We start from the raw sequence: 18,691 nt of genomic DNA on the forward strand, positions 1-18,691 counted from the left end.
GTATGTGTATACAAGTAAGCAGAAATACAATTTATATACATATGTATGTATATATGTACGTAGAAACATGTAGTTTTTATTTTAAACATAATTTTTTTGTTTCATAGTTAGAACTAGCAATAATATTTTCACGAACAGAGCTGTCTTCGCATATTTACCAATTGAAAAGTAATAAGTTGTAAGCAGACACGCCCGTCTATTAACTTAATTCATTAATTGTCCTTTAATAAGGATGAGACAAACTATTTAATACCATTTTGGATGATTAGTTACCCAATAATTACAATTATTTCTTTATATTTTAATATACATATGTACATATATATACATATCTTAATATTTTTATCAAATTGTTTTTATAACAGGTTTTTAACTGAAATTATTTAATTTTTTTATTTGTATACAATTTAAGGCTTACAGCTGTGTCGTAGATATTACGTTAAATGATGATGATAATGACAATACGAATATACACACATGATTATTATATCAATAAACTTCTTCTTTACCGACTTTTTGCTACTTTTCGGTGCCAAACAGTAGCGATAAAAACCAATTGACAGTTGCCAGACACTTTTTCGCCGCAGTCGGAGACGTCCCCCGACCCCTATATGACGCACGAAACAGACTTTACGCTATCTTCTGCCATTTGTACTATATATTATATGTATGTGCATATGTGTATATTATTTACATAAATACTAGGAACACTACACAAAGTATTGGCGTGATAAGCCCATCTATAACTTGTGACAAATTGCCTTCTTTACTTGTTCACACATACACCACATTCATGCATCCATATGTATGCCTACAATACTTGCATTTTAATACATTATTTGTATTTACATATGTACATACCATAGGTCTGTGAAAGCATTCCCCAAGCCGCAAACTGGTCGAACTATTTCGCACAAATTATTAAAAAATATATTCTTTGTTAAACACACATAGTACATATGCAAATATGTAGAAATATTTGTGATAATTCAAAGCAAAGCATTGACAGGAATTTCTACTCACATTCTTACACACTTCTCTCTAACATGTAAATATGTATGTATTTCATAAACACTAAATTTTCCAAGCACTGCACTTTTCAATCACAACTAACCGAGCGGCGTACTTTAAAGCATTTTCAGAATCAATAGATTTTCCACAACAATAATAACAATGGAATCACAAAACGAACGGAAGCATTTAGCAAAACTGCGGTTGCGACGGAGAAAATGTACGCACTATTCAGGAAAGTTGTATGAGTTTACGTGTAAGCAAAGATTCAGCAATAACGAGAAATACACTAGCGCTTATGGTGGCACAAAAAACCGAAAATTATCAACGAAACTTCCGTGCACATCTTTATCGCACCGCAGAATATTGCAAACTCTCCAGCAAAAGTGCTGCAGTCGTCTTTAATCTAGCGGTGGTCGTTCTCTGATTGTTGTTGTTGTTTTTTTACTTTTCTAAAGGTAGGCAAACCATAAGCATAAAGGAAAGCACTGATAATTGTATGGGCACACAAGGAATGCGAGCGATTCGGCAAAGTGACGGCCTCGATTGAATCTCTACAAGGCTGGCCGTGAGCGCCTCTGCGCCAGCTGCTGCTACTGCTCACAAATGTATTTGGCACGGTAAACAAGCTCAGCTGATTTGTGGGGTTGACAGCTGTCATAGGGCGCGTTTTGGAGATTTTCGTTTTATGGTCTGCAAAAGAGAACGCGCGTACGCAATGCGCATGCATCGAGGGGTGGTTCATACTACAACAGTGTGTATGGTGTTAGCGTTTACCTTTTAGTTGGTGATTTAGGCTTCCACATTAACCTTTTCAACAGGAAATTCGCAAGGTGCACTTTCAAAGTGCGTATTAGGGAAACAACATTTCCATAGTTTTTGTTTTAACAGAATCCCATGTCTAAAAAATCATAAAATTTTTTTTAACTGCAAGTAGTGTTTATAAACCTTTTAATTATTAGCCATTTGAGTATGAAAAATTGTTTTTTTTTTTTTGTCTCACAAATTCCCTACCAAACTAATCGAATATAGCCACTCTCTAAATAAGATACATATGTATTTTCCGGCAAATTGGGAACCGAGGCTATACTTCCCAAAAAGGCATTTAAACATAGGGTCATCAAATGATAAAGAAGAGTTTCCAGTATGCCGTGTCTTGCGGAACAACGTATAAATAAATGTATAAATAAAAAATAAAAACATAAAAAAACTTTTAAAAAGATTCAAAATGAATATTAAACATTTTTCCAATCTCACATGATCTGTTTTTTTGGTAAAATAATTTTTTAAAAAATTTAAAATATGCGCACATGTACATATGTACATTAAAAAAAAACCTTTATGTCTGTTTAATTACTATTATTTTCAAAAACTAACAATTTAAATTAAAAAATTTGCTTGACTTCTTTAACTTTATTTTTAAAATACTTAAAACTGACCAGCTCATCACAAATCGTCTCTAAATCTCCTTTTTTAATATTGCTACAAATATAAAAATCCTGAGATTTCTAAAAATTCATGTCAAGCAACACACTTTTTTAATGCACAGTAAATAAATCATCGCTTTGTAAGGCATATGAATTTTACAACCTCTAATGTCAAACGCTGCCTAAGCGTAATCGTCAGTAATTTTTATTATATAATTTTTTGCTTAATACATAAGTCACATAGTTCCTAAAAATTATAGTGTTTTATATGCGTTCAGCAAGAAATATGAAAATAATACTATAAACAGCGACAATGACACACTAACAGAAAACATGATTAATTTTTGAACGCCGAACAGAACCATTCTAATCGCTGTTGTTGTTTTGTCTTTGCTCGTGCACTCATTCCCTTTTCCAATAAGCTACAGAATGGCGACAAAAACACACTCTTGATAAGAAATGTTAGCAAATTAAGCGAGAGAACGAGTTACTGCACACTCGTGCCTACAAACAGTATGCATGTGTATGCATGTGCAAACGTGTTAATTAATAAGCACATCATTATTGTAATTTTTGTTTTGACAAACCTTTTCTCTTCCTCCGTTTCCTTTATCACTTTCAGGCGCTGTCTGCCAGCCTGCCTATGTATGTGTGTGCGCGTTGTTGTTGCGCTGAAAAACACTTTCCGTTTCCGCAAAAGTTTGAATGAACAAAAAAAATCTTTGCAAATTTTCGCAAGAAATATTTATTTCACTTGATTTAAACACTATTCGTACTCATACAATTTCTTGTGATTAATTTTAAAATTGTATAGCGTTTAATTTTGCGTACTTCACACAGAGTGACCGCTGGTAAATCCACTTGAGAAATCACAACGAAATCAATTTGCAAGGCAGTTTTATAAAACTCCTTAAACCGTCTTGAAATCAAATTTTATTTAAAACACCAGTTAGTTAACGAAACGTCAAGGCAGGCGCAAAACTTAAATGCAAAACACCGCAAACGGAGACGAAGACGGAAACCTCGCGACGCACTATCACGTTTAACAATCGCGACGACGAGCGCATTTGTTATATTCAAACGCAAATTCAAAGATCAACATGAGGCCGCGTCGCTGCTGCGGCAAGTCTAGGCAGACAGCAATGTTGCCGGCGCACACAAAAATCCCCGTTGCTCATAAAAGAGGGAGTTCTCATATGGGGTGTTATGGGTAGTGGGTATTTTCTTAAAATTAATGTGTATGTTAAACTCTATAATACAGTGCTAAAATATACACCAAAACAGTTAATATAAGTTGTTCTGCTCACGAAAAATGCAACCAAAAGTTGTATATCAGTTACATCAACTAATTTAATTAGTTACTTGTGGCAGCATTGAACTTGATGGACAACAGCTGATCACACGTATATTATAACACTGGCTTCCAAATGTCTGTTTTGTAGAATTTTTTTACGCTTTATAATTGCATTGTGTAAGTTTTAAGTTCCTTATTTATACCATTTTTAAATGTTACATGATACCAACTAGCGACGAATCTGTGAAAGAAATATTTTCGGATCAGAAATATTCTCAAATCGATTTCAATCGATATACATATTCGCTACACTCAAAGACTTTTTAAGCAATAAGCTATCGCAAAAAGTGCTATATATGGTTCCAATGTTGCAATGATATAAGAGACATATGACAACCGTGTCTAAAAAACATAATTTTTTCTAGAAGGAAATTATCGATATTTATTGAAAAAAATGTATACAAAATGATGACAATTTCGAGAAATGTGGCATACCTGCAGAGTACAGTTTTAAAAGCACTGTGATCATTCAATTGCTTTTGGTTACCCTATTTCAAGTTCACACATTTTTCGGCATTATCAAAAAGAGTGGTTAAAACAAATACAACTATTGCTAGATCCTAATTAAAAAATTAAAATATTATTGCTGTTATTATAAAGTAATAATAAATCCACATTCAAAATGTCTTTCGAAGAGGTGAGCTGTTTAATTTATAAACATTTGCATATATTACAAGGTACATGTGTTCCTACAGTTATTACAAGACGCAGGAGAATTAAGTAGATTTCTTGGCGAAGCCACACGTCCAAGAGTGCGAAATGTTTTGCTACAAGCAAAAGCGGAGGTTGAGAAGGAAATTGTCAATTTAGAAATGAAACAGCGAATTGCCGCAGAAAAAAAGGTAGTCGGAGCAACGCCAAGAAGGTAAACACATTTCCTATGCGCTTCTAGAAACATCTACCCGCCACACTATATGTTAACCTAGAACAAAGTACATACTAAATGCGCATATGTTATTTATCACCTTTTTCTTATATCCACCCCACCACAGGTATTTGATCGAATTGAATGAGTATGCATGGGATCAAAGTGACAAGTTTGTAAAGTTGTTCGTCACGTTGGAAGGTGTCCAAAACATTGACGAATCGAACGTTGTCGCCACTTTCAATGAAAATTCAATGGTTTTGCATGTTAGCGATCTGAATGGCAAAGATTACGGATTGACTATCAATAACTTGCTCGATAGCATCAATGTGGAGAAAAGCTATCGCAAAGTGAAACAAGGTATGGTGGCCATTTATATGAAGAAAAACAATGAAGGCAAGCACTGGGATCACTTAACCACCATACAAAAGCGTCTGAAGCAAAAATTAGATGACGAATTAAAAAGCTCAGATGATGGGAACCCAGAAAATGCGCTCGTAAATATAATGAAGAAGATGTACAACAGCGGCGATTCGAAAACTAAACAAATGATCGCTAAAGCGTGGACTGAAGGCCAACAAAAAGCACACCTTGGGCAAGAGCCTGAAATGTAGTTTGAAAAGTTCAAAAAAAATTTTACACTACACATACTATTTTTGTGTTTCTTTTTAAGCAGTTCATAGTTCTTTCGAATACGAAACAACACATTCTAATTTGCGATATTTATTTTTTTGTAATATTTTAAGTGATAATAGAAACCGATATTCCAATACTACATTAACAATTTGTTTTATTGATTCGCAGTGAGGGTTGGTTGGAAAAATAACTGCCATATAAACTAAATGTTCAAAATCAAGATCTTGTTTTAACGTTTTTGACGAGATATCTTGATGAAATTTAGCCGTTGCGGAAGAAATTTTCCAGAGTTGACAGTACTTGACGGGATAAAAATCCAGGTCTGTTCCAGTTACGTAGGTATGCCTGTCGTGGTAACGGTAGAATTCTTCCCCTACAACGACAACAACAACGAAATTTTCTTCTAAAAGCTAAAATGAAACGACCTAAATAATACACATTCAGTTCCAATACAAGGAAATATATTCATATATCTTTATTTTTATAAGTATGGAATGTTTATAACAATAGATGTATGTATGTATGTATGCATGTATCAATTTGCTTCTTAACAAAATACGAATATTCATTCGGTCATTAAACAATCCGGTATATGTTATTGGTGTTATTGTTGTAGTGGCCTCGTTAATTCAACTATCCCTTTATTATGCTTAAAAAATACCTAATTTATAACCAATTGCAACATTTAAATGTGCACTCTGTTTAAAAATCGTACATTCAGGCACAACACTGTATGGTAAAACTGTTTCTAGGTATATTGTTTACTATGGATGTACATATGTATGTAGGTATGTAGGAAAGTGCTTAGTACTTAACATATCATGCTGATCAATCTACTCGGTTTTGTACATAAATAATCGTGCAACTGCTTAACTGTGTACATTGTCATTACAATCATATATTTATATATATACATATGTATGTATATATATATGTATTATTTATATAATATGTAATACATTTGTAAATTAACTCTACATTCACTTGCTTGCTTTGTTGCATTAGCTTGGCTTATAAAACTATATGTTGCATGTATTTATACATGTAGGGCCACACTAAATGTATGTATGTATACATTTTACACCTTCTTTTTCTTTAAAAATGAAGTAAAAGAAATTATTACAATTACACTGTTCGCAAAAAAATAAATGTCAGTGTTTATGTACGTTAAACAACTAAATAAAAATTAATCAGCAATTGTTGCATATGTCTATCGAGCGTACAGCAATTCATTGCTTAATTTTGTAAACTAATTTAGTTGAATTAAAATTCCAAAAAAAAGTGCACACAGAGAAAAATTTTGAATATATTTTAGCTTTGCATCAAAAATCCAATCATATAGTTTGTGTTACTTGCGAAAAAAAATTGTAATCCATACTATGAAAAAAGCAGTATTTTTATTCATATGAATTTCTTGTTTAAATTTTAATGATTTTATGTATTAAACAATCTATTCGTATTCAGTTATCACCCAAAAAACACATTTTCATTGGTTGAAATTTTCGAAAAACTTGTTTTTGAAACATAAAAGCTAAAAAAACGGCTGACTTTTGATAAATTATGATCGACTCAAGCTTTTATTATATAATTGAATCATGTTGAAAGTAAAAAAAATAATAATAATTTTTAACATTAACTACTGTGTGATGCAGTAAGCAAACATTAAAAAACAGTGATTTTTTTGAATAAAAATTAAATAAAATAAAGCTAAGGCTGGTTTAGGCAAACGTGCGTTTTTTTTAGTAAATGGCTGCCGTTTTTTCAATTAATAAGTTTATCTACCTTTGCATACAGTTGCATGTACATATGTATATATGTAGGTATTTTGCTTTACGTTAATAAATAAGTTCATTCATCTCAAATTGATTACTTACATGCATATGTAAGTTTCATATTTCTCAGCACGTATGTATGTATTATTGTGTATGTATTTCAATATATATATATATATGTTTAACAATTAATGCTTAACACTATATATAAGCCTTTATACTCTTGTTCTGTTTAATACATATTATGTGTATGTTTATAACTAATACTTTCGCTAAAACTTTTGTTTTTCAACACAATTATTTATTACTTTATACATATGTGTGTAGGTGCTTGTAAGCTTGGTTACAACTGAGCTGCAGTTTTTCGATATTATTTCTCAACGATTTGATTCGTTTGACTCAACAAGTTGGACATGTTCATACATGATCTTAAGTGTGTGTGTGTGAGTTTTCCATTAATTGCACTTTAAGGCTTATTTCGCACTGATTAACATTGCATAACTATTGTTGTTAGTTGTTGCTACTATATATTGTATGTAATTATGTATGAATATTGTAACATACGTTTTTGATATTTTGTTTTTACTAGCAATTTACTGCTATTAATACGCTAGTGTGAGTTCAACTAAATTAGTACATTTAAATATAATACATATATATATGTATGTATATAATACCGTAGGCTTTATATTTAGTCTATAACCGCAAAGGTTGCATTATGCTTTCTTGGTAGCCTCGTATGCGGAGCAATTATCTCTCATAACATTTTATGATTTTTTTTCCAAAACACACAATAAATTTGCGCAAAATATTCAATTTCTTTGTAATAATAACAATTTGTTTGTCTTTTTTGGTTGCCTAACGGAATACTACGCATGCGCAGCAACATTTTAGTGTCAAACAAAAACTCGGACGGATGTCTGCACTGATGCAATGCACGGTGCAAGTAAATAAAATACAAAGGAACTCATTTGGAATATTTCAGTGCGTTGCCACAAACATATGCGTTGGTTTAAAAAAAAAATACTGGAAATATGAAAAACTATGATTTGCATATTGGAAGCCTAAAAAAAATTGTAAAAATTTACAATTGAAAAAAAAATTAAATTAAAATCCAGTTGTGCATTAATATCTAATTATGCTATATACGTATATTGTACTTATTGTAGTCTCAAACAATTTTATGTGCCACAAGCTAACTGAAAGTTTTGTTATTTGTAAAACTCATTTATTTGTTGTGATTGCTGAAGATTTTAGTAAAATGAATTCTATTTTAGTATCTCAGCAAACTAATATCTCTGATTTTATGCATATTAAAAGGTTAAATAATTTTTAACGAGTTTTCGTAACACGTAGTTCGAAATTCTGCCAACAAAAGCTTTGAACTTAAACTAAAAAATAAATGGATCGTTTTTCAACTTATGCAAATAGCAAAATATATGTATTTGTGTGTCTATAAATAGCTATTACGTGCTAGAGTCTTCTAATATTTTGTTCAAGCTAGTCTTTCATATATGCCTCCGTACAACTTCAAAATATATTAACGTATAGTATAGTGTTTTAAACATAAAATAAATACATATGTAGCTGCTTATGTGCGAGAAAGAAATCATTTTGTGCGTACTAAAAATTAATTATGTGAGTGTATATAAAAATGGAAGCTGTCTTTTTACGCCATTTAATGACTTTTCTCAAATTTTTTCAAGTTTAATACTTGTTCAGTAATTAATTAAATGTGGATATGTATGTATGCTAAATTTTAAAGCAAAAGTTAAACTGGAATGATGCGTCCAACAGCAGTTTTTTTTTCAAATACTGTAACTTTACTTCTGCATAGACATTGTTATACATTTTACACTTTTCTTCTTAACACTTTATGCTCAAATACTTTTATTATTAACTATAATGTGTCCCTTTACATAACACTAATTAGAACTTGAATACTTTTTGCCTGCATGCGACTGCTTTATGTAACTAGATTATAACTACTGTCTTATTACATGTGATTACCTCGAAAGATACTGTTCCTATATACGTATATATGTATGTATATAAAAGTAAAACAATATATATTATATAATACGCATTCCTTGTTCTTAACTTTGATCTTGGTTGAATATTGTTTTAATAAATGTGTGAGCTTACGCTCACCAGACGCCGCAAGTCTCTACTTTTTCACACTGTACTGCTTTGTTCATCGCGTAAAGGCACTAAGAAAGTGTGCGCCACCCATATCGAACTGTTGTTCGTAGCCCTCTTCGGCCGCATTTGGTGGCGGCACCAAATTACCGGCTATGGCACTTGCCGCCTTCAACTGATCCATGTCCACCATCATGGGTGGCTTGTCGCCGGGCTTCCAACGCCGATGTATGCCCATCGATTTGAGCTTCTGACAGACCGAAGATGGTGAAATGGGGAAGCCTTTCTCAGCAAGGCGTGCCGACACCTTCCAATACTGTATGTTGCTGTCTTCGCGTATGAGTTCGAGTATCTCACGTGTTATTTCTTTGTCGCGTTGCTCGCGCTCGGCTGCCTTTAAACGACGTCGCGGATGTACGAACTTCACCGGTCCGGGTGCAGTGGTGGTACTGGTGGCCGGTTGCTCGTATTGCGGCGGCGAGGCGGATGGTTGTGATGTGGCGTAATGTTGTCCGTCAATTAATTGTTGTTGTTGTGCAAGCTGTTGTTGCTCTTGTAGCTGCTGTTGCTGCTGCTGTAGTTGTTGCTTCTGCAAATGTTGTTGTGCTTTTAGTTGTTGCTGTTGGCGTTGCAGCAAACGCAAACGCTCTTGCTGTTGTTGCTGTAAACGTTTTTGTTGCTGCTGTTGCTGGTGTTGTTGTTGTATCTGTAGCTGTTCTTGTCGGTACTGCTCTTGTTGCAGCTGCTGTTGCAAGAGCAACTGATGTGCCATCTGTGACTCAATACTATCCGTAACAGCACCGCCAGTCGCTTCACCACAAACACTCGACCCATTTGAGGCACTGCGACCATCTCTCTTGTTGCGATATGACAACGGCAATCCTTTAACAATGGCATCGCGTACCTTCCAAGCGGTCATTTGTGAGACATTCAGTGCGCGTGCTATCTCCATGGTGGATGCATTCTGCGCGACCAACGTCTTGGCCATCGCATATTTCTCGTCGTCAATGAAAACGTTCGGTTTACGCGGTTTCTTTGTCTGACCTGTTGTGGCAGGGGTTGGAGTCTCCCTAGATTAAAAGAAATTTATTGTTTTTAGTAGATGTTGCGATAAAATATGGGGTACTTTACTTACTTGTTTGGTGATTCGTTGTTTTGCGCGCCTTGCGGGGTGCGAATTGATAGATTCACTGGGAGTTGGTGACTGAAAGGTAATGGGAAAACAAACTTAGAATTTTTCCACCAACTTTCTTAAAGGTTCTAATTAAAAAAGATTGGCGGCAGCAGAGGGATTTCAAAATTCCTGGACAAAGTCTGGCTTCAATCATTCTGAGCCAACGAAAATAGGTTTTCGATTATTCATATCAATTTTTTGTGAAATACTTACACATTGGTGGCGGCTGCGGATGGAAATTGCGTAATCACTGACTGAGCTACACTCTCCTTACTGTGATTCGACAACTGTTGACGCAGTCCATTCAAGTCCTTCGGTGTTATAAGCCCCGGTGCCACGGTACCCTCCAATAGCGATTGTGGAAGTGCTGCATTTGTTTGTATTACACTTTGTGGGTGTTGTAGATGCTGCTGGAGCTGGTAGTTTTGTTCTAGTTCACGTTGTTGTATTTGTAATTTTTGTGCTTGATCTTGTTCCGTCTTCTTGGCATCATCGCTTTTTTCTACAGAATTATCAGTCTCTTCACCGTCGTCGCAATTTTTGTTATCTTCATCTTCTTCGTCGTCATCATCATCGTCATCGTCATCGTCGTCGTCGTCATCGTCATCCGAATCATCGGAGTCACTGTCAGAATCGTCATCATTATCATCATCGCCCTCCGCATTATTCGCATTGTTCAGACTTTGCTGTTGCTGTTGTTGTTGTTGTTGTTGTAATTGTAATAACTGTTGTTCCATCAGCTTAGCAGTTAACGCTGACTCTTCAGCCTGCAACTGTTGCTTCTCCGCTGCAGCTGCATACTGTTCGTGTTGCAATTGTTCGCGCGGGACCTCCAACGCTCGAGCATGTGCTTCGTTATTTTCTTGCTGCTTGGCTTCAGCGGTTTCGTTTCCACGCCTAGAATCTCTTTCCTCTCCGCCTTCGCCTTCCTCGGATTCATCATCGCTCTCGGACTTCTCCTGCTTCACCATGCGTTGCATTTGCGCGAACTGTTCTAACGGTTGTGCTAAGGGATATAACCGTGGTAGCTCCTCAGTGCTGTCGGCTACCATCGGCTGAGCTGCCGTTTCGTCGCACTCCTCGCCATTGTTGTCGATGACACGTTCATGCAGGCTGACCCCGTTCACCAGACTCTTGCGAAGACGCCAAGCAAAAGTGCGCGAAATATTCAACTCGTTGGCTATAACGGTAGTGGTGGCTTCCCGCAGAATAAGCTGCTTTGCCAGTGCAATTTTCTTCGAATCCAATTTGATGCGAGTGCGTCCTTTGCGTTTATTATTGGCAATATGAAGTCTATAAGAAAGGTAAATAATTTTAGGTTATGTTTCTGTCAAGTTTTTATGTGTGTGTGTCTTAAAAATAGCACTCACTTCCTATTATGCAGATAGAGCGCATTCTCGGGCTTACGTATGCCAACACGTTTCGGAAAGTTGTTGTACTCGACGATGTTCTGCTTCAACAGTTGTTGTAATGGCCTGTAAACACATTGAAAGAATTATTTCCGTCAATCTAAAGAAAAACATTGATTTTTACGCACATTTTTGCGGCCCGCGACGGACAACCTGTGCGTTTATGCCACCCCAAATGGTGTCCGGTAGGGAATAGCACGTGACAATCGGAGCACTGCATCGGACGCCTAAGGTAAAGAGAAGTTTTCAATATTAGTCTTCAAGTTATCTGGCTATAGTCTCGAACAACAACAACAACACTAACGTTTGATTGCGTCGCTTCTTGACACAACGTCCGCGCCGCACATGCTTCTCGAGGAATCGCTTGTAGAAATATGTCTTCTTGCAATTCGTGCACTCATAAACGGGACCCTGTGTGCCGTGTACGCTCTGCATGTGCGCCTTGAGTATCTGTTTCATTTCAAAAATTTGGTAACAGTCCGGACACTGGTAGCCGCGCAACGCCGGCTGTTCAACGCCACCGTAAGCAGGTATGTTGTTGTTGTTATTACCGCCACCGACGACCGCCACTTCATCGTTTGGTGTTAGTAGTTGCACTTCGGGCATCAGCGGTAGTGGATCCTCTTCATCGTCATCAGCAGCGGCATCCGAATTCGCACCGCTATTGTCAGCTCCGGCGCTCTTATGCGAACCGTTAATCTTGCTCAACTGCTGTTGCATGTACTCGTGCATTAGTCGTATGGAATGAAAGTCGAACGGTTGTTTGGCATACGGAAACTTTATTTCACCATCGTCCTCTTCGATCATTAAGCCATTCGAGTGTCCGCTGGCGCTGATATGCGTCTGGTCGTGTGGTTCCTCGCCGTCGCTGCCACCATAACTCTCCATAGCGGCCACTTCGGGCACTTGATCTGTGGAGTCAACTTCCGGTTGCGCGGACGCCGCATTGCTGCCAGTGGACGTGCGATTCTCGAACTTTTGTATGAGCAATTGCTGGCGAAAGAAATTGTCAGCATCTTCGCACTTCTTCTTGAAGAGACATGCGGATATTGCATTTTTGGCACATGTCACACACACCTGTTGCGGTAGGGTGTCGCCTTTTTCGATCTGCAATGAAAGTACGGGAGTGTGTAAGGGAAATATCTCAAAAATTAAAAAAACTTATCGAATCAAACACCCTCAAAAATTTATGTCGAATAAGTCCTTTCAAAAGTCTTAACTATAAAATATTTATAAATATATATGTATGTACAAAAATAAGAAATAATGACTCCGCGATCCCAAAAATCGTAAGCAAAGAAGTCGCAGTTATAGCCTTAACCAGATGTTTACAGAAATCGTGTAAATTATCGTTTGCTTACTAACATACGAACTAATTAGCATAGCATAGCAAGTTCTACTTTTGATTTAATGAGATTATTTGTTAGTGTACCGTACATATGTATTTATTTTGCTAATAATCCAACATAAAAAACATTTTTTTGCAAAATTTTTGATATCGAGAGTGATCTTCCAACTTTGGTGTTACTGTTTTTGTAAAGGGTTCTTCAAAAGGGCACTGCAAAAGTAGACCGATAAAGACAACAAGGTTTTCGTCATGAAAAGATATACGATCCAACGAGTTGAAATTATTAAAAATTACTACCGAATTTCGGAGTCAATGGACTCAACTTTAAGAGCGTTACGTGCAGTTTATGGTAATCGTCCTGCCAGATCAACAATTGAGCGTTTAGTGGAAAAATTTGAATCCACAGGCACAGTTCAAAATGTGCCCGAGCCAGTGAGACAAAGAAGTGCCCGTGGTGTCGAGGAAGACCCAAATCAGTCTCGCACACGTCGTTCTCAAGCATTCCATTACGACGTTGTGGAAAATGTTGCTAAAAGATCTTGGTCTAAATCCTAACAAGATCAAATTGACGCAAGAACTGAAGACGCGTGGTCACCAGAATCGTTCATGAATATAGATTAATTATACGTTATTGCTCAGGCAGCAATCCACACGAACTCTATGAGTCACCAATGCATCCCGAAAAAATTACGGGTTGGTATGGTTTATGGTACTTCTTCCGTGATGATCAAATCGGCACATTGCTGTGAATGGGAATGGCTACCTTTCAATGATGACACTGAATATTGGACAAAATGGACTTGGACAATATGCGGTTCCAACAGGACGGCGCCACAAGCCACACACCGACGGGCACCATCGATTTAGTAGGAAACCCAGTTTGGTCAACGCGTTATCTCACGAAATGTCCCAGTCTATTAACCGCGTCGGTCGTGCGATTTGACGCCGTTAGACTGTTTCCTATAGGGCTACATCAAGTCTATTTTTCTGATGCACTTCGTATGAATATCGAAGGTGTAATTGCAGCAGTATCGGCAAATTTATGCGTATGAATTGGGTTCAGCGTCTGGACTTCTGCAAGCGTGCCGTGGTAGTCATGCAAAAGGAATCGAGTTCTATACATACTGGGATCGAATGTATTTTCACAGGAATCAAGTATTTTATTAATATCGCAAGCTGTTTTTGTTTTATTTAATTTTGTAGCGCTCTTATTAAAACAAAAATCGTTATAATCAATGAAACTTATTTCTTATCATCAAAATAACTTTATCAGCCGACCGACACTTTTTGGATTGCAGTCAGCACGTGTTGCCTGTTCGGCTGTCAATGGATTGGAGTTCGGAGTAAAATATGAAATCGTTTTCATCCCTTGCCACATAACGACGAAAAATAACGGTTTCATTACCGTTGAACATAAAATTTCAGATAATAAAACCTATACACGAGTCTTTTGAAGCTTAGGTCGAATTGCGAAACATGACACCCTGTCATAGGAACGATCGCAACGTCTCAGTAATTGTTTGCAATATTTATCCTTGTAAAAAAAAGGGTGAAAGATATAATATTCCATTTTACTATCGGGTAATAGTTGTCTAAAATTTAAACGAAACCACGCCTATTTTCCATAAGACGCAATTTAAATCTAATACTCTTCATTTGATAAGCACTAGAATACTCAAAATCAGAATCACGACGTATGACAACTCTCAGGGGAAATTATACGAAATGTGAACGGGCATTAAGATCCGGAACCGACATAATGATCTCAGACAATAATTTGGTTAACTTAATGAAACTATTATTGCTTAAATTTGAATAAGAGAAATTTAATTAAGAGCGGCACAATCGTTCAGCCTGAGTCTAACCCTCCCTAACATTTTGTGCCTCTTCTTTAGAAAAAATATGGCGTGCGATATTTTTGAAACGACGGCTTATACTCAATAGATACTTTACTTAATTACGTAATTTCAATTGTATAACATATTCACATGCATAGGCACATAAAGCCATACATATGTGTGTATGTACATACTCTCACATGTATGAATAATTAACCGAAAGGAAATTTGAATTTATTGAGCTTAACAAAAAGCTAGACAATAAATATTTTGAAGAAAAAATTAACGGGAACGGAAAACACGAAATGTACGAAAAAGCCAATGTGTGTGTGTGTGCGAACATATGTATGTTTGTAGTAGTGCACAAATACTTGTAAAATTTTCTGTGTAAAAAGTAGTTACAATTTGTTTGTTTGAATAAAAAATTATACACCGTATAAATAAATGCAGCTCCAGACGTCAACGTTGCGCATAATTCATAAACATTCACGTATGTATTTATTTAAGTATGTGTGTGTGCACGTATCATATCTACATATTCATTAAAACGGAAAACATGAGCAGCACAAGAAATGTAGAAGAAGTTAAATTAAACCATATGCATATAGATTTGTGTATGTATATGTTTGTGCATTTAAAATAATTGGTAAGTGCAGAAGCGAATGTCGGAAATATTAATATATGTATAGACATAACTGTGGCAATCTATTATATTAAGTGGGCTAAGTCTACTTAAGTTTAGACATGCATCTCGATTTGTCGTAAGTATTTTCACATATTCATACCTATGTGTGTATGTATTTTATTGTAATTATGCCCCGAACAAGGTATATTAAGTTTGTCACGAAGTTTGTAACACCCAGAAGAAAGCGTCGAAGACCCTATAAAGTATATGTATATGTATGTATATAAATGATCAGTATGTTGAGCTGAGTCGATTTAGCCATGTCCGTCTGTCTTTCCGTCCGTCTGTCTGTCTGTCTGTATATATACGAACTAGTTCCTCAGTTTTTAAGATATCGTTTTGAAACTCATTTGTGGGAACTAGCGATATCGGACATATATCTGCCATACAAACTGAACGATCGGAATCAAGTTCCTGTAGGGAAAACCTCTACATTTGACAATGTATCTTGAAAAAAGTTAGCACTGATTATTTTCTAAGGCAACAATGTAATATCCGAAAAAATTGTTCAGATCGGTTAACTATAGGATATAGCTGCCCTATAAACTGAATAAACTGAATTAAGGGCTTGTTGGAAAACTTTCGCATTTGACGTGATATCTTCACGAAATTTGACATGGATTACTGTTTAAGGTAATAATATAATCTCCGAAATAATTATCGGATTACTATAGTAACTAAAAAAAAATGCACCTGTATGGATATATTAGCTTCGGTACAGCCGAAGTTAACGTTTTTTTCTTGTTTTTAAGCTTCAATTCATTTTTTGGCTGGTTTAAAGTGGGTAAAGTTAATTCTAAAAAACCGGGCATATTTTGGTGAATTTCTTATGACGACACAGGTAACATTTTTAAAAATTTGTATAAAATTTTTACAAAAAAATATGAAAGTAACGCCAATGTTACATGGGTTTAAGGGTTTGAAAAAACAATTTTTTATCACCTTATTCAATTCTGCAACACCTCTAGAATATTGTCCTAAATTTTCAAGTTAATCCTAATTATAGTTTCCGAGATATATATGTATGCACAAAGCTACTTGCAACCAGCAACAAAGTTGTGGAGGGGAGTGCAGTGCGATTGATTTTTATAAAGTTCGTTGCACGGCATTGTTTTATTGGCAACAAGTAAAATCATTAAATAGAACATCTACAAACATGTGAATATGTATATACTATATTTACATACCTATGTACATACTTCCTTGCATTTGCACATGACTAACTGTCAACTACTCTTTATTAAATATGCATTTATTTCCTCTAAACAAAAATGTGCTCATATGCATGTGTGTGTGCAATACTTTACTTTCATATGCACACCTCTTTCCATACGAAATACTACTCCGCATTTGCCACTCCGCACCTCACTCAACAGTCAACCCAACTCAGCCAACAAAGTGGCGAACGTTGAATGTTTAGCCACATTAAAGCACACGACAGATGTGGCAGCGTGTTGCGAACGTCGAACGTCGAACGTTTTTTATTGTTTGTTGTATGTATTATTTAGTTGTTGAATTTATGAAATCAACATAAAAATGCTGCCATCATGAAGCCAAATAAAAGACAAACAGCAATTCGAACGGTAAATTTTGGGAAAAATGAGCCATAATAAATACGAAATAAAAAGAAAAAAATAATGCAATAAAGAAAAATATGCACATATATAAAAATTAAATAAAGAGAAAAAATATATACCGCAAGAGCACTAAATATAAATAGGCAAGAACAAAGGTGAGTGCCAACGACTAGCACATTAAGCCGGGCATGGGTAAGCAGCGAATACTTTTTGTACGATAAAAACTTATGGACTTATAGAAATGTTCGACGGACAGAAACTCGCATAAATTTATGATAAAAACTTACCATTTTACATACACGCACACATATACATACACACTTATAAAGCTACTAAAATATATTTAAATGTAGTTGTGAGTATAGAACACCTGCAAGTGTGAAGAAATTTGAGAATAGAATGTGTTATGTCGAAAAAACGAAATGTGAAAAGAAAATGTAAATGCGTAAAAGTTTGAAAACCACATGGTACGCAGGAGAAAGGGGTGGGAATGCACGAAAAGCATATTAATGAAACAAGTATGCATGTATGTATGTAAAAAAACGAATAAAATGAAACGAAATAAATAACTATCTATCTACAGCTTACACGTATACCAACAAGCACACATACATATATGTATGTATATACTAAAATGGTTCTACGAATGAATGTACATCAAGAGTCAAGTAAAAGAATTTGAAACGCATAAATTATATACAATGCGATATGAACAAATAAATATCTGTGTGTCTGCAACACATTCGATCCACAAATTACGTTAATACGGGAACTCCTATTGCTATGCACGCACACACACATATGTACATACAAGCCGATAAAATCATATTGTATATTTTTCGTGTGCAAGCGCGTGTAAGGAACTGGGTACACAATAAAATACATGAAAAGAAATATAAATTTTTTAAATAAATGCATATTTGTACATATGCCGCCTTTATTACCAACACATACATACATATGTATGCATGAAAACACTGCACACACATAAAACCTCGCTTGTTTACCCACAGGCATGCTCGCACTCACACACTTAAGTCCAATATTAATTGGAAAGAATAATAAAATAATTTAGAAATCATTTCGGAAATATAAGTTTTTATGAGGGGAACGTACATATGAAGGGAAGATTGAAACACACAAAGAGCCATAAACAAAATTGGAATAATGTTATAGAGAATTAAATGGCTGCTTGTTTCGGCGAACACGTACGCATTAGTGCGGATGCGCAAGCGCGTATTTTCTTACTGTGTAAATATTAATGTTCATTTAAACAGGAGAATGTGCTCACACATACGCATACAAATGCATATGCATGAGTATATGTACAGTTGTGGACAAAAAAGTGGGATCAGATTATACAAAGGGCAATAAAAAGGAACTATTAAGAGGAATTAAATGTGAAAAAATATTACATTCAAATTAATAAAAAAAAATCAAAAAGTTAGGTACAAAT

The 18,691-nt window shown here is 35.4% G+C and overlaps 3 protein-coding genes across 5 annotated transcripts in view; 1 reads left to right on the forward strand and 2 right to left on the reverse strand.

Annotated features, from left to right (window-relative positions):
* The window catches only part of LOC108975917 (GAS2-like protein pickled eggs), a 136,719-nt gene extending 133,219 nt beyond the window's left edge, over window positions 1-3,500 (reverse strand). The window contains exon 1 of one of the 2 annotated variants that reach the window (XM_018944751.1): window positions 3,026-3,500. The gene's annotated coding sequence lies outside the window, so the exon portion shown is untranslated. Of the gene's footprint in view, window positions 1-861; window positions 1,373-3,025 lie in introns of those variants that run through there. The other variant, XM_018944752.1, reaches the window with a different exon arrangement.
* Window positions 3,501-4,267: 767 nt separating this feature from the next.
* Window positions 4,268-5,438, forward strand: LOC108975800 (calcyclin-binding protein). Its single transcript, XM_018944527.1, has 3 exons — window positions 4,268-4,429; window positions 4,488-4,657; window positions 4,785-5,438. Exons 1-3 carry the CDS (start codon window positions 4,415-4,417, stop codon window positions 5,269-5,271), a joined length of 672 nt encoding a protein of 223 aa, XP_018800072.1. The 5' UTR covers window positions 4,268-4,414; the 3' UTR covers window positions 5,272-5,438.
* Window positions 5,439-7,928: 2,490 nt separating this feature from the next.
* LOC108975878 (homeobox protein prospero) overlaps window positions 7,929-18,691 on the reverse strand; it is a 24,628-nt gene continuing 13,865 nt past the window's right edge. For both annotated transcript variants that reach the window (XM_018944676.1, XM_018944677.1), the window contains exons 3-8: window positions 12,092-12,894; window positions 11,916-12,014; window positions 11,749-11,853; window positions 10,592-11,671; window positions 10,340-10,408; window positions 7,929-10,274 (exon numbers count right to left, since the gene is read on the reverse strand). In XM_018944676.1, coding sequence (XP_018800221.1) covers window positions 9,260-10,274; window positions 10,340-10,408; window positions 10,592-11,671; window positions 11,749-11,853; window positions 11,916-12,014; window positions 12,092-12,894 — 3,171 coding nt within the window. In that variant the 3' untranslated portion in view covers window positions 7,929-9,259. The remainder of the gene's footprint in view (window positions 10,275-10,339; window positions 10,409-10,591; window positions 11,672-11,748; window positions 11,854-11,915; window positions 12,015-12,091; window positions 12,895-18,691) is intronic.

This window comes from Bactrocera latifrons, unplaced genomic scaffold, assembly GCF_001853355.1.
Source record: "Bactrocera latifrons isolate USDA-ARS-PBARC rearing strain unplaced genomic scaffold, ASM185335v1 scaffold_7, whole genome shotgun sequence".
Taxonomy (NCBI): Eukaryota; Metazoa; Arthropoda; class Insecta; order Diptera; family Tephritidae; genus Bactrocera; species Bactrocera latifrons.